General features: G+C 37.1%; 1 protein-coding gene across 1 annotated transcript in view; it reads right to left on the reverse strand.

Moving 5' to 3' along the window:
• Positions 1 to 1,076: 1,076 nt before the first annotated feature.
• Positions 1,077 to 15,969, reverse strand: part of LOC107571672 (kinesin-like protein KIF21A) — a 46,927-nt gene continuing 32,034 nt past the window's right edge. Inside the window, exons 11-26 of the mRNA XM_016258005.1 lie at positions 14,231 to 14,440; positions 13,042 to 13,104; positions 11,814 to 11,898; positions 11,610 to 11,724; positions 10,684 to 10,872; positions 9,724 to 9,923; positions 8,870 to 8,977; positions 8,709 to 8,777; positions 7,594 to 7,736; positions 7,366 to 7,510; positions 6,611 to 6,805; positions 4,965 to 5,066; positions 4,665 to 4,830; positions 1,679 to 1,736; positions 1,532 to 1,586; positions 1,077 to 1,292 (exon numbers count right to left, since the gene is read on the reverse strand). Coding sequence (XP_016113491.1) covers positions 1,077 to 1,292; positions 1,532 to 1,586; positions 1,679 to 1,736; positions 4,665 to 4,830; positions 4,965 to 5,066; positions 6,611 to 6,805; positions 7,366 to 7,510; positions 7,594 to 7,736; positions 8,709 to 8,777; positions 8,870 to 8,977; positions 9,724 to 9,923; positions 10,684 to 10,872; positions 11,610 to 11,724; positions 11,814 to 11,898; positions 13,042 to 13,104; positions 14,231 to 14,440 — 2,119 coding nt within the window. The remainder of the gene's footprint in view (positions 1,293 to 1,531; positions 1,587 to 1,678; positions 1,737 to 4,664; positions 4,831 to 4,964; positions 5,067 to 6,610; positions 6,806 to 7,365; positions 7,511 to 7,593; positions 7,737 to 8,708; positions 8,778 to 8,869; positions 8,978 to 9,723; positions 9,924 to 10,683; positions 10,873 to 11,609; positions 11,725 to 11,813; positions 11,899 to 13,041; positions 13,105 to 14,230; positions 14,441 to 15,969) is intronic.

Consider the following 15,969-nt stretch of genomic DNA (forward strand, 5'->3'; position numbering starts at 1 on the left):
ATATCCGCTACTTCTGACAAACAGATATTTTGAACATATCCGCTACTTCTGACAAACAGATATTTTGAACATATCCGCTACTTCTGACAAACAGATATTTTGAACATATCCGCTACTTCTGATAAACAGATTTTTTTAATATATCCGCTACTTCTGACAAACAGATTTTTTGAAAATATCTACTACTTCTGATAAACAGATTTTTTTTATATATCCGCTACTTCTGGCAAACAGATATTTTGAATATATCTGCAACTTCTGACAAACAGATATTTTGAACATATCCGCTACTTCTGATAAACAGATTTTTTTTATATATCCGCTACTTCTGGCAAACAGATATTTTGAATATATCTGCAACTTCTGGTAAACTGTTAAGAGCAAACCTGAAAAATTATTCACAGCTGGTAAACTTTTCAAGTGAAATACGATTATTCATGTTTTTTCAACTTGTAAATGGGAAAAAAGTAAAATGCTTTCATGCGACTTAAAATGTTTGGAATGCTTGTCAGACATTTCTATTCAGATTTCCAACACAGATGTCTGACTGTCATTTACTTAATACAACTTGTCTCAGCCTGTTGCTGTAGATCATAACAGTTGTGTTATTTTTGACCACACTCCCTTGTAAAAACTGTGTACAGCTCTTCCCACTAGATAAGTAGTCCCCATGGCTTACTATGCTATTGTCATCTAGCATCCAGTAGTCCAAGTTCCAAGAGAAATAAAAGTTATTATAATAAAATAGTTAGGTCCAAAAGTTTTTACCATCAGTACCAAACAAAGTTTTGTTGTTTAGTGTTGTTAGCCACTCAGAACACGTGAAACAGCAATGAAATTCAAGTGAATAACACCCTATATTAGAGAAGACCTTCGGTGATGTTATCTGTATTAACAGCTACTGTAAGCTGAAAGTGACCAGATGAGATCAGCCCTAACAAGGTACAGCATTTAGTAAAAGAAAAAACATTGTAAAGTAAACATAAAACAGGAGTAGTTAGTTCATGCATGACGTGAGGTGGAGCAGTTAGTAAGCGCTCAGCATTTAGTCAGCAAGGTTTAAGATTACTATATACTTACATACTGCCCATTCTAGAGGACAAGCAAGCAGTAGGGAGCATGTAGTCCCGATCTCTGACTGTATTTCCAGCTGACTCCAGGTCTCCAGCTCCCTCGGATGTCTCAGCCATTGGGTGTAGAGGGACGGAAAAGTCTCTTGTTGGTGTGTCGGGGCCAGAGTCACAGTTGTTTACATAGAGTAACTCCATCTGAGTAGTGGTCCTTCTTCGGGCCTTTGCAATTATTGCAAAACAAATGGTCGTGGTTAGTTAAGTAAGGAACAGGAATTGGTTGTCATTTAGCAAAGCTTTCATCCAAAGTTACTTATTAGATTCAGTCCAACTGAGATTAGGGGTCTCGATAAAGGTCACATTGATCCCAGCTCATGGATCACCCTTTGAATGGTTTGCACCTAAAATCGCTTGCTTACCAAGCTTTGGGTAAGGTAAAATTAAGGTAATTTCTCCCATACCTTAGTCCTAGATTTAGTCTCGCCACATAACTTCATGAGGTCTGAGGCCAGGGTGCTGAATTATGGGAAAAGATATTGACTTAGGTTTGCTCATTCAATGAAGCACAGTAATGAAAACAAACATTTGTCATTAGCAGATTAACTTACTTTCCTTCCACTGCAGGACTTAGGGTTGACTCGTCGCTACTACTGTTATCACCATTTTCTAATGTAGAAAAGAAATAAGAGAGTGTACATTAAAAGAACCACAAATGGGGCATTTAATTTACATCAGAAAATTCCTTGGAAGGACTTGCAAAATTGTTGAATTAAGGCAAAATCACGCCAACGCTGTTATCTGTGATGTTGAAAAGAGGCTTTTGAGAGTGTGGTAGTAAAAAAAAAGAAGCAAATGAGGATACATTTAGCACAGCGCTACCATGCTAGTTTCCTCAGTTGCCGTGAAACGCTGATCCAAACCGGTTTCTGATATCAGATGTGACCAGAAAGAGGCTATCATCAAAGTTAGAGCAAAAAATGTTGTGGAGAAGAGGAGTGAGGGAGCACAAATGGTAAATCATTCAAAACAGAGGGAAACCATTAGTCGTACATGGTCTGGAAGAGATGCTTGTTTTCCTGCTGCCAGACTTTGATGTATGTTAATGCTAATAAGTAGCATGATGCTAGCTGGGGATTGATGTTTTAATATGGTAAGAACAGGTAGAGGAGGTGTGGACAGATGAACAGAAGCCTCATGCACCTGCGGACGGGACCGCTAGCCAGTGTTTAGTCCGAAGAGGTAGACCCATGCACTCATTACAGAGAGAGTGTGGCTACTGGTACTCACCCAAGGGCATGTTACCTAGCTCTGTTTCAAAACGGCCAACAGGGGAACAGAAAAAAGGCAACAGAGAAATCAAACATACTTTTCCCCAGATCAAAACAAAAACAAATGTAACACAAAGAAATGAACTTGTATGGTATGATGGGATTCATGGATATATACCCTAGCCCTAATCCTGTACCACGATACAATGTGAATATGGAAACGACACTTTAAAAGGTCTCACTCTTTTTAACCAACACATTTCATAATCACAATTTTAAAATTTTCTGATATTTCCATGTGACCACTGAAAGCCTGTGTTTCACTTATTCCCTGTATTCGGCTACCTATTTAGTCTTAAACAACACACAGGCCAGTAATTTGAAAGGGCAGCTCCAGTCTGATTGGTTGGGTGCTAAGTAACTTCTGGGAGTAAAGGGGTGTGAATGTTGCATCAGTCTGCAGTCAAACATTTTTCCAAGCATGTTGGCTGCAGTGAGTGCTTGCAATGAGGAATTATTTTTCCAAAGTTTGCTTTGATTATTTGCAAGAGTTTGCTTATTGTAAATGAGTACAAATGTGAAAACAAAGAAAATATATCTGAATGAAAAAGTAGCTAGTACTTATTATTTTTCCACTAATTTGCTTGGTCATTACAACTTTTCATGGGGACTAGGGATGTACATCTCCATAAATGAGGCCGATGCAATATGCAAATAATGAGTTGGCATTGCGTTACAAATGCCAACTGGTATCTGATACACACCTTTTTAAATCAATGCATCACATCGTTAACTTTTATGTTGATGCACCGATGCGAAGTGGTGAATCTTACAATCCCAAATGGGGACTAATTCATTGTTATTTGATTGAGCTACCACTGTATTGTAGGTCCGTTACTGTGGTTTTGTTTAAGGCAGGGGTTACGATCCTGCTCCTGGAGGTATATGTCCTGCAGAATTTAGCTCCAAACCCAATAAAACACTTGAAATAGTTAATAAAGGTCTTCAGGACCACAGCTAGAAACGTTCAGGCAGGTGTGTTTGAGCATGTTTTAGCCAAACTCTGCAGGACGTTAGCCCTCCAGGAGCAGGATTGGTCACTGCTGATTTAAAAACGAACTCTGGTCAGACATGTGGTTCAGACCATAGGTCTTCAATCCTGCTCCTGGGGACCCACTGTCCTGCAGAGTTCAGCTCCAACCCTAATCAAATACACACGAAACAGCTAATCAAGGCCACCTGTAAAGTCACAAGCCAGGAGTGCTAAAGCAGGTTGGAAATAAAACTTTGCAGGATGGTTGGTCCCCAGGAGCAGGGTTGAAGACCTATGGTTTAGACGATCTCTTCCAGTCTAAACAGGTGGTTCTTGGGCAACATAAGCTGCAATGTGGACCAGACTTAATGCTGATGGTGAGACCACAAACTAAACACACCATAGAGTTCTGTGTTGTAGTCTAGACCAGCTCATTTGAGTCTAAGTACAGACTCAGACCTGAGTAGGTTGAGTGCGAGTCAAGACCGAGACAATTGGAGGGTCGAGTCCGAGTCAAGACTGATTCCAAATGCTCCCAAGAATAGTGAGACATTGGCTTACACAACTCCATGACTAGTCAACACAGACCCAACACATCAACTAGTGGCAGAACGAATCAACTAGTTGGTGCAACTCCTAGATCAGGAGTAGCCAATACCGCTCCTTGGAGGGCTTTCTGCAGACGTCAGTTCCAAACCTGCCCCAAAGCACATGCTTGTTATTTTTAAGTAATCCTGAAGACTTTGATTAACTAGTTCAGGTATGTTTTTTTTAAGATTTATTTTTGGCGTTTTTTGCCTTTATTACAATAGGACAGTGTAGACGAGACAGAAAGCGAAGTGGGAGAGAGAGGGTGGGTAGGATCTGGAAAGGTCCTCGAGCCGGGAATTGAACTCGGACGCCTGTAACGAGCACTTTTTGCAGAATCATAAAAAAGTCCCGGGTTTCTTAGGATTGGCAAAATTGGTAACTATTACCTCTTTTCTACTGGGGCTGGTGCAGAAGCAAGAGTGGAGGCTTTGCCAGGGCTCGTTTTCCAATGACCAATGACTGATCAAGACCAGCAAGATTTCAGGCTGGTTTGGAAACCGAATTTGGGCACCAAATATTTTTTTGTGTGTGGAAAAACACAGCCCACTTTCAGATTTGGCACTGGCACCATCCCCAGAAAAGCAGAATCTGAGCATTCTGGCATGCCAGCAGGGCTGAGCAGTACAGTCGAGGTCTCTATGTAATTCCTTGGGCCTGGGGGTCAAGGTGCTAAAGGATAAGCCCCAGTAAGAGTGTCCCTACCTTGCAGAGCGTTCCCCAACAACGCATCCAGTTCTGGGTTAAACTCTGCCTTCTCTTTCAGCATGTGGAAGAGCAGCTGGTTTTGGGTGGCACTGTTGATCTCAGTTTGCTTGAGACGCCCTTCCAACACCTTTATCTGAGATTCTTTCTGAGCAGCCTGCAGACCCTGAAAGCACACAATCAGGATGAATGACAAATGTGTTAAAGCTTGAAAAATGAATGAAACTGTATGAGAATTGATCTTTTCACTTTATAGAGTCTAACACAGAAGACCAAACAGGGTATTTTGTGACTGGATACCTTGTTGATAGCCATGGACATAAAATGATCCAGTAGGAATCGAGTTTCAGACAGAGTGCAGGAACCAACCACAGCCGAGACATCAACAGCATCACCCTCCTCCTACATATGAACGACAACAGTAAGCCCTCGATATAATTCAGTCAAACTCCATTTATACTCATTTCAATGGTTTGATTTAGGCTGCATTTACATTGCATGGTTACCCAATTTAAATTTTTTTCCTCAAACGTGGCACAGATCGGATATGACCCACAAACGTGTAAGCAGGAAAAAACACATGGATTTCGATATTCTCAGATCGGTTTCAGGCTTCATTCATATGTAGAAATAAATCTGAAGTGAATCGGATACGTGCATTTGAGTCTGCCATGTAAGCAGACAGATCGGATATTGCTGGGCAGACGCTTTCATGGTTTTCCCACGGAATTGAGCTACTTTTATACTGTTGTTTGATGGAGTGAATTCCCGACGGAGAGGAAAACCATGGAAAAAACATGAATGGACTAATTTTGATTAACAAGTAGTCTAGTTTTGTTTTGCAGACCTGGCAACCCTGTTTCCAGATCAGTATGTCTACCTTTGTTTGTTTTGCCAAGCGTATAGTGTAATTGCAGAAATTTAAAGAAAAATTCCAGTGGTTTAATACAATAATTAAAGAATACAGATCTAAGTAGTTTTATTGATTAAAATCAGATGATCAGAATTTGATAATTTCAGTTAAATGACCGAAACATTACAAAGGGTAATTTCAGTGATGGTACCTAACATCAGTGAAATAATTCAGAATCATTTCATTGAACTGATGCAGTGTCATTACAGTAAACTGATTCAGATCATCAGATTTAATGAATTAATTACATTTGTATCTTTGCTTTGTTGTATTTATTTGTGTTATTACTTGTAATTTGTTTAATTGTTCTTATTTTACTACTAAATGTTTTCTCTTTAATAATGTTTAAACTTTATATTAGTTAGGCTAGTAGTTTTTGTATCAAAATTGGAATTAAAAATTGTGAAATTTCACTTCTATTTAAAAATGTGTTCATAAAACAAGTGAAATACTACACAACTACTTCAGATATGTGGTCAAGCAGAACGCTACATTTATGAATGTAATGTGTGCATGTGTGTGTGTGTGTGTAAAGAAAGATTGAGATTAATCTTGTGATTACGAAATCGCAATATTGATCAAAAAATCGTGATCGTTTTTTGTCCATACCACACACAGACCTAGTTTATATGTGGTTGTTCATTGCTATAAAGTAAAGACGGATACATCTTACAAAAGATCTATCTAGTATAACCAAATTACATTTATTTTCATATTAAACATCACAACAGACAATTACCACTCAGTTTAGCACTTTCAAACATGATATTTAATCTTAAATTAATCATAAAAATATATTTATGGATGTACTGTATGCATGTGCATTACACATACATCATACACATACACATTCACATCATACATTAATATATAATTTATTTATTTACATAAATATATTATGTCATCATAGTTTAATAAACTGTACATGATGCAAGTGTTCCCTGGAGTAGGGAGCAGTGAACACTACGTAGTGATCCTGTCAATCGGAAAGCATCTAAAGCAGTTTCAGCCAACTGATTGCGAGTCGCCTCACCTTGGCTTCCTCCATCTGCATGATGTTGGCCTGGCATTCAGAGATGCTGTCGTTGATGTAGTCAATGTTGGCCAGCAGAGACTCCAGCTCCTCATTCAGAGACTGAACCTCTTTTTCTACCTCCGGTTCTTCTGCCAGCAGTCTCTCTCTCTTTCTGCCGATCTTGTCTCGCCGGCGCGTCAGCTCTTCACGTTGCTGTGAAAGGGATTTCAAATGACGAGAAGCTGAACAATTTTGTACATAGCCTTATTTTTCTTTTTCTTTTAGTAAATGTTATCTCCAGTGTTGGGGTAATGCATTACAAGTAACAAGTCACAGTATGTAATCAGATTACTTTTCTATATCACTATGAGTTACTTTTTCAAATAAGTAATGCGTGTTACTTTGTTTTCCCATGTATTCACTGCCAGCTCAGATAAATCGGTAGTAAATGCAGAGGCACTTCCTTCAGCCTGAGGCTTATTAATTTCACTTTTGGTGTTAAAGGGCCTTTACAATTGCCAACAATTACTTTAGATTTTTTTTTTGTTATTAAAAAGCAAATAAGCAAGCCTGGCCCAGCCCAGGTGACAAAAAGTAACGCAAAAGTAACGTAATGCATTACTTTCCATAAAAAGTAACGCAATTTGTTACTTTTTTATGTACTGTAATGCATTACTTTTAAAAGTAACTTTCACCAAAACTAGTTATCTCACAATTACATTGGCATTAAAGCAGATTTAACATTGTTAAGTAGGTAAAAGGTTGATTCATACCTTTAGAAGACGATTCATGTCGGTCTCCATGTTGGAAATGGTCATGCGTTGCATGATAATATCTGAGACACGGCGTTCCAGACTCTGCCATTTCCCACGAGCCACTCGGGTAGAGTACGCCCCAACCGGCCTGCGATGGTACAATCTAAAGCAAACAGTTGTCCGTCACTGCAGAATGAGGTCATCTCCAGTACACACATGACCGCACATGAAGCCTGTATAATGTACCTGGCTCCATTAGGTGCTCCTGAGGCCGAGTATGTGCGACCTGCAGGTGGTCTGTGAGAGAGGTCCTGGCTTGCCTCCAGCAGGTTCACCTTTCGTGTGACCTTTCCTGATATGGGTCGCACCTGTCTCCTCAGAGAGGTCACCTGAGACACAGCAGCAATCAGTACAGGAAACCTTGGGAAAATGCAGTTTAGCCTCTTCTAACTTACCAAAATGAACTGAGAGATTAAGAAAATTAAATATATCTAAATACCCAAATTGAAGGATCAATGTTTGTAGGGTAATTTTTCACTTACATAGTAGTAAATCTTCATAATGTTCAAATGTATTATATGATTTATTTAAGCACTTAGATAATAAATCTACAACTTAGAGGCTCCAAAAAGCATCTGGGAACTTATAGCATTTATCACAATTTTTAATTAGCTTTTATATATATATATATATATATATATATATATATATATATATATATATTTTTATTGATCTTTTTAGTCATTTTAATTTAATGTAGCTTTATATTATACTTACAATTATACTTATTTTTTTTCAGTTAGTTGCCAACGCATAGTGTATAGGTGCATCAGTGTAGTTTTAGTATTATTTATATAATATTATAACATTAAATCATTCGCTTTTATTTTAATATTTTCAGCTTTAGTTTAAGTTTTAGTAATTTTGTTATGTGCTTTTTAAATTGTAATTATTATTATTTATTTATTTTTTCAGTTTTGGTAATTGTAGTACTTCAACTTTAACATATTTTATTTCAGTTACTTGCCAGGGCAACATTAAATTTTTTAATTAACATAACATAACATAACATAACATAACATAATATAACATGACATAACATAACATAATATAATATAATATAATATAATTAATCTGTATTTCAGTTACCAAAAACTATTTTTAAGTGCTTAAGTGCATTATATAACAAAAATATCAAAGCAAGGGATTTTTATTTTCAGGGTATTTGCATGTTTAAAAAATTAAATGCATAACCTTAATAATATATTTTAAATTAATAAATATTATTGCGTAATTAAAAACATATCAACGAGTCACGCTTTGGAGGTGCAGAAAAGGCAAAATTGAGGGGAATATTTCACCTCCTCAGTCTTCCTGCGCAGGATAAGTTCCTGCTGTCTCTTCTGAGCTTCAAGCAGTTTTAGCTGATGCTGTACAAGAGAAAAACACACAGCACACTGAATGTATTTCACTGTCAGTTTGCTCTTTCATGCTGCATTAGTGTTATTCTCCCATCATGCACCTCTTGTTTGCGCTGGTCCTTCTTAAGTGTGGCGATCTCTCGGTTCCTGCGGGATTCGGCCATCCTGCTCTTCTCCTGCTGCTCCTTCATCTGCTTCATCAGACGCACCTGGCAACAGCCACCATAGCAACAGTCAGCTCATTTCAGTACTGGATTAGCTGTAGGATTCAGGCCATACACATTATTTAGATCAGAGTGTGGACTTGTTTGCAATAGCTACCATACTACTTATATAGCACATAAAGAGAATAGTAAAGTAGTATGACATTCTATTAATGTTATAGTTTAAGTCTTAGAATTATCGTAATAACGTTTCTCATGTAATATGAGGGGGGGGATAACCAAAATTATACATATGATTAACTGTGATCAATTCAATTTTATAACTGGCATATCACAGAATCAATTTGATTTTGATTTAGTATATACAGTACATATACATATATATATATATATATATATTCATGCATTTTCATGAAGGGTAATAATTCTGATACTGATATTATATCTGGAATTGCCAATTTATAAAAATGGAGTACAATTTAAATTAATTTGAACTATTGATATTTTTAAAAGATGTTGATTAGTAGTACACTTGTGTGCTTCTAGCACAATAAATGATATAATTTTGGATGTCAGTGTTTATTTTTATAGTCATCTATAAACAATTTAGTGCAGATTTTGAGAAAAGGAGCCACTGCAGTTCAATGATCTCTGCAGTATGTTGGTGTAGGGGTGCTGCGTCTGTGGACCACTAGGAGGCGCTGTTGATAATCAAATATTTTATGCTGTAATGGTGATTCAGCATGTTTCAGTGATTCAGTGCACAGCCATGTCTCCATGGTGACTCTCACTTTGGTTTTCTTCATATCCGCCAGATCCAGCTGTAGCTTCTTCAGTTGCTTCTCGTACTGTGACTGGTTCTTCAGTAGACGAGCGTGTTCCTTCTGAGCCGCCTGTAGTTTCTGGAGCTCTTTGTTCATGACGCCGAGTTTCTTCTCATACTCTGCTTTTATCCGTTTGGTCTTGTCCTCAGAGCATGACTCCACAGAGCCTAAAATAACACAAAACAAACATACCGCAACAAAACAAAATAAACAACCCCCCACAAAACAAAATACAACAAAATATAACATAAAAAAACAATACAAACAAAACAAAACATAACAAGACAAGACAAAAAACAAAAAAAACAGACAAAAACAAAAAGCCCCACAAAACACAACAAGACAAGACAAAACATGAAACAACACAGAACAACAAAAACCACGAAACATAACACAACAAAAACAAACATAAAAAACAAGCAAATAAACAAAGACAAGAAACAAAACAGAATTTCTTTAGCTTTTATCAGTCCTGACGCAAACATGATCTTCACGCTAGGAGCACTGAATGCGTGTTAGAAGCCATGGCTCCGAAATTAATTTAATAACTTATTGCGTCATATTTTATCATAAAGTCATCATGAAATTTACGCTATTTATGAATGTTTCTGGCCTCATTGTGAATGATTAATTACTGCATGCCCAAAGAAACACTTTAATAATCTTTCATTAAACTTCAATAACTAAGTCAAAAAATATTATTTTTAACCCCTCCCCCAAATGACCAGGATGCATTCTGGTAGCAGTGCCCACTTTTTAAAACTCAATCTATTCCTGATGGATACAAATAAAAACCTACTTTTCTTCTGGTTAAACATATGGCAGATATGAAAACTAAAATGGGCTGTTGCTGGCATGTTATGTTTACATTAATTTGACCCCAGCATCGTGCATCATATAGTGTAGCGGTGGTATATGTGTCCTTACCCATGTTGTGCAGGACACGGTCTCGCTCCAGCTGCGTGTCTCTGATTTTGCTCTGCAGCATCATGAGTTTCTGCTCATACTGTTGCTTGAGCGTGTGCAGACGTCTCTGACTGTTCTCAAGCTCATCGATCAGCTTCTGCTTGATGGCGATCTCACACGTGATGTTGGCCAGATCTGCCTGGAAGTCCTCTAATCAACGCAAAAACAATACAAACACTTATGTTTACAAAAAGACGGGAAAATTGAAATTGGTTTAAAAAAGCAGAACTATGTGTGACCCTGGAGCACAAAAGCAGTGTTAAGTCGCTGGGGTATATTTGTAGCAATAGCCAATAATACATTGTATGGGTCAAAATTATAGATTTTTCTTTTATGTCAAAAATCATTAGGATATTAAGTAAAGATCATGTTCCATGAAGATATTTTGTAAATATTTCCTACTGTAAATATATCAAAACTTAATGTTTGATTAGTAATATGCATTGCTAAGGACTTCATCTGGACAACTTTAAAGATGATTTTCTCAATATTTAGATTTTTTTGCACCTTCAGATTCCAGATTTTCAAATAGTTGTATCTCAGCCAAATATTGTCCGATCCTAACAAACCTTACATCAGTGGAAAGCTTATTTATTTAGCTGATGATGATGATGATGATAGATGATGTATAAATCTCAATTTTGAAAAGTTGACCCTTATGACTGGTTTTGTGGTCCAGGGTCACATATATTATATTTACAAAATAGCAAAACTCTTGTACTTCTTTAATTAAAAATAAGCAGATCTGGCTTACTAAAATCATGTTTTATATTATCATATAGCTTTTGTATAAAGTATACGTAGAAGACTAGTATAAATCTCTAAAAAGCAGTCATCTTATAAATCATATTGAGGTATAGTTATTATTTCACAGTAAACATCAGTACCCTTCTCATCCAGGTCAGAGTCCGACTCATCTGAGCTCTCCTCCGCATCCATGTCCTCTTCCTCAACGTCTTCCTCGTCTTCCTCTCCATCCCCCTCCTCACGGTCACTGGCCTCCTGAGGGAAACCATTTCATGTCAAAGACTGAATGATGAGCTCCACCTTTAAAATGTGTTCTGATAGGGCAAGTGGGCTGTCAATCATACCATCTCTGGCTCTTGATTGGTGGATTCTAACCGCTCTCTCTCGCCAATCTTCTGTTCGCCGTCATGTGTTTCATCTCTGTTGGCACTGCAGGGGGAAATCAAAACTAGGAATTCAAATCTGTTTTTGTAATGTTTTTCAACATATGCTTTTTTTATAAGCAGCATAGATTGTCTGAAACAAAACAGAAAATTAGGAGGGAAGGAAAGATGGTATTATGACAGAAACACATGATGCAACAGAAAAGTTAAATGGTAACATTAAAAAGGATCAGTTCTCAGTTGCTTATTTGCATGCCTATTATTAACACATTGGCTGTTTATTAGGGCTTATAAAGCACATATTCTGCATGACCATATTCTACATCCACAATCCTTCCCAATACCTAAACATAACAACTACCTTAACTATTAATAAGCAGCAAATTCGGAGTTTATTGAGGCAAATGCTGCAGTTAATGGTTTGTTAATAGCGAGATGTGGACTTTAAAATAAAGTGTGACCAAATCTTCCTCTCTAGTTTACTTACACCATTTACTAAAAGCATAAAAAAATACGAACTGAAATATAATATGTTTAAGTTGATGTGCTAAAATTATTAATACTGAATACTACAATTTAATACTAATATACTAACTATGACTACGAATAATAAAACAAAATTACATCTAAAAATGATAAAAACTGATAAAAATGAGAAAAGCACATTAAAACTAATGAAAAACATGAAAACTGAAAATATACAAATTAAATCTAACTCAAAATCATTAATGATTGCTATACCATTATATAAATAATACTAAATCAACCCTGCATCAGAGGATAGTCAATCATAACAGAGGTCATTTACATACAGTCATCAAAGTACAGCAGCAGAGAGAGAACGAAAAATCATCATAAAAAAATAAATGTCCAGTGTTTATGGTAAGAGAACTACAAGTAAACCCTGTTTGGTGAAACATGTGTTGGTGAAATGTCACCCAGACAAGTTCTTGCAAGGTTTTGTGAGATTCACCCACTGCTTTAAGGTGTATTTGAAAAAAAAAAAGAATAATCAAAAGAAATCAAAGCACACAAATGAAGTATAAACATTTTGTGGGCTGTTCTCCAAGACTGGAAACTACCTGCTGAGAGACAACCAGAATGAAAAGATTACGAGCAGAGATGAAACACAGGGGGTTATGGGTAATTATAGAGGGCAGCGAGGGGAAAGAGAGACACAGGGACAAACCTGTCTTCCTCCACCTCTTCCTCCTCATCCTCCTCTCTCTTGTCACTCAGCAGCTGCTGGAGTCTTCAGCGGTCAGAGGTCAGAGGTGAAGGGTGAAAGAGAGGAAACGAGGAGCACAGAGAGACAGAGAGAGAGGGTACGGTACACACATTAGTAAAGATGGCTGGTGATCACATGGAAATGTTCAATGTGGATAAGGACACATCATATTAAAAGATATTATTGCTGATATGATATCCCTAGTTATTTTAGTCCTCCATTGCATAAAACAACACAAAACATTGAGGAAAAACAACATCATTTTACAAAAATATCACAAATAAAGGAAGCTTTTAGAACTGATTCCACAAAATGGAGAGCGAGTGTTATGCATTAAAGGTGAGATCGGTGTATTTTTCCTCCTTGGACTGATGGGAAATGTAGTCTGTTTGCACAATTTGGATAAAAGAGTGCCATTTTGCAGCAAGCTTTATCCCTTTCGGATACATATTTTCAATAGTTTCACTATTTTTATTATGTAAACACACCATTGCAATATTATAAACTTGCAAGAAGATACCATCTGGGAATATATATGTGTAGTGTGCAGTGTGTGTGTGTTGTATCTGACCTCAGTGTGTTTCCCTACTGTTTACCACAGCATGTGTGTTTATATGTTAAACACTGTGGTATCAAATGTTCAAACATGTTCTAATTTGTTACACTGTTTATTTAAATTTCAATTGTTAGAATGGTTTCTTCTATTATTTCGATTTTTTCATTGTTATTATTATGTTTCTCCACATATATTCCATGCTTTGGCAATATAGTATTTTTTACAGCCATGCCTATAAAGTAATGTTGATTTTCTTTTTTATATATATATATTTTTTATATTTGTATTCAATTATATATATATAATTATATATTAAAAAATAAAAGAGAAAATAATTTTTCTCTATTCACCATTAGCAGGTGTGGTAAAAGAACCGTTTACAGTCTTTACGATAATGCTTGACATAGTAATTACGCATCTGAAAGAACAATACAGCTCACCATGAAACCAGACAGATCTCACAATGCTTCTGTTTCACACAGCTAGAGACGAGGGGCAATTATTCATAACACACACTCACTCTCAGCCCGTTACCATGGCAACAGCCCCTCCAGATACCACCTCACACTGAGATCACTTTCACCCTCTTATTACCTCTTCTTTTTCTTCTTCTCCTTCCTCTTCAGTTTCTCCAGATCTTTCTTGGCGATCTCAATGATGTCGGAGGTCTCTTGGCTCGGGTCGGGCCCCAGCAGGGCTGGAGAGAATGTTCCAGACGATCCGTAAAACAGAGGACGGCTGGACACTCGCGTGAGGTTTCTCCTCAGGTTTTCATTCACTGCTTCACTCTCCAGAAGTTTGGCTCTGAAATACACATAAAAATGAAGAGTATGTGAGACAGACAGACAGACAGATGATAGACAGACAGAACATAGATGACAGACAGACAGATAGACAGACAAACAGAAGATAGATGACAGACAGACAGACAGACAGGTAGATAGATAGATAGATAGATAGATAGATAGATAGATAGATAGATAGATAGATAGATAGATAGATAGATAGATAGATAGATAGATAGATAGATAGATAGATAGATAGATAGATAGATAGATAGATAGATAGATAGATAGATAGATAGATAGATAGATAGATAGATAGATAGATAGATGACAGACAGACAGACAGACAGACAGACAGAAGATAGATGACAGACAGACAGATAGATAGACAGACAAACAGAAGATAGATGACAGACAAACAGAAGATAGATGACAGACAGATAGATAGATAGATAAGATAGATAGATGACAGACAGACAGACAGAAGATAGACGACAGACAGACAGACAGACAGAAGATAGATGACAGACAGACAGACAGACAGACAGACAGAAGATAGATGACAGACAGACAGATAGATAGACAGACAAACAGAAGATAGATGACAGACAGACAGACAGACACAGAAGATAGATGATAGACAGACAGACAGACAGACAGAAGACAGACAGACAGAATATAGATGACAGACAGACAGACAGACAGAAGATTGGGGTTGGGTATCGATTGGGTTTTTTACGATACCAGTGCCAAATACATACTTTTAAAGTGGTACCGGTGCCTAAACGGTGCCTGAACCGATACTTTAAAAAAACAAAAGAACTACAAAAAAACAAAATGATGGATAACATTAAAGAACATTACAGACAGACAGACAGATAGACAGATAGATAGATAGATAGATAGATAGATAGATAGATAGATAGATAGATAGATAGATAGATAGATAGATAGATAGATAGATTTAGACAGACAGACAGACGGACGGACGGACAGACATAAGACAGAAGATAGATAGATGATAGACAGAGAGACAGACAGACAGAAGATAGATGATAGACAGACAGACAGACAGACAGAAGATAGATGATAGACAGACAGACAGACAGACAGAAGATAGATGATAGACAGACAGACAGACAGACAGAAGATAGATGATAGACAGACAGACAGACAGACAGAAGATAGATGATAGACAGACAGACAGACAGACAGAAGATAGATGATAGACAGACAGACAGACAGACAGAAGATAGATGATAGACAGACAGACAGACAGACAGAAGATAGATGATAGACAGACAGACAGACAGACAGAAGATAGATGATAGACAGACAGACAGACAGACAGAAGATAGATGATAGACAGACAGACAGAAGATAGATAGATGATAGACAGACAGGAGATGGATAGATGACAGACAGACATATAGACAGATAGATAGATAGACAGACAGACAGACGGACGGACGGACGGACGAACATTACAGACAGACAGACAGATAGATAGATAGATAGATAGATAGATAGATAGATAGATAGATAGAT

The sequence above is a fragment of the Sinocyclocheilus grahami genome, unplaced genomic scaffold, assembly GCF_001515645.1.
Source record: "Sinocyclocheilus grahami isolate Dianchi unplaced genomic scaffold, SAMN03320097.WGS_v1.1 scaffold1632.1, whole genome shotgun sequence".
NCBI lineage: Eukaryota > Metazoa > Chordata > Actinopteri > Cypriniformes > Cyprinidae > Sinocyclocheilus > Sinocyclocheilus grahami.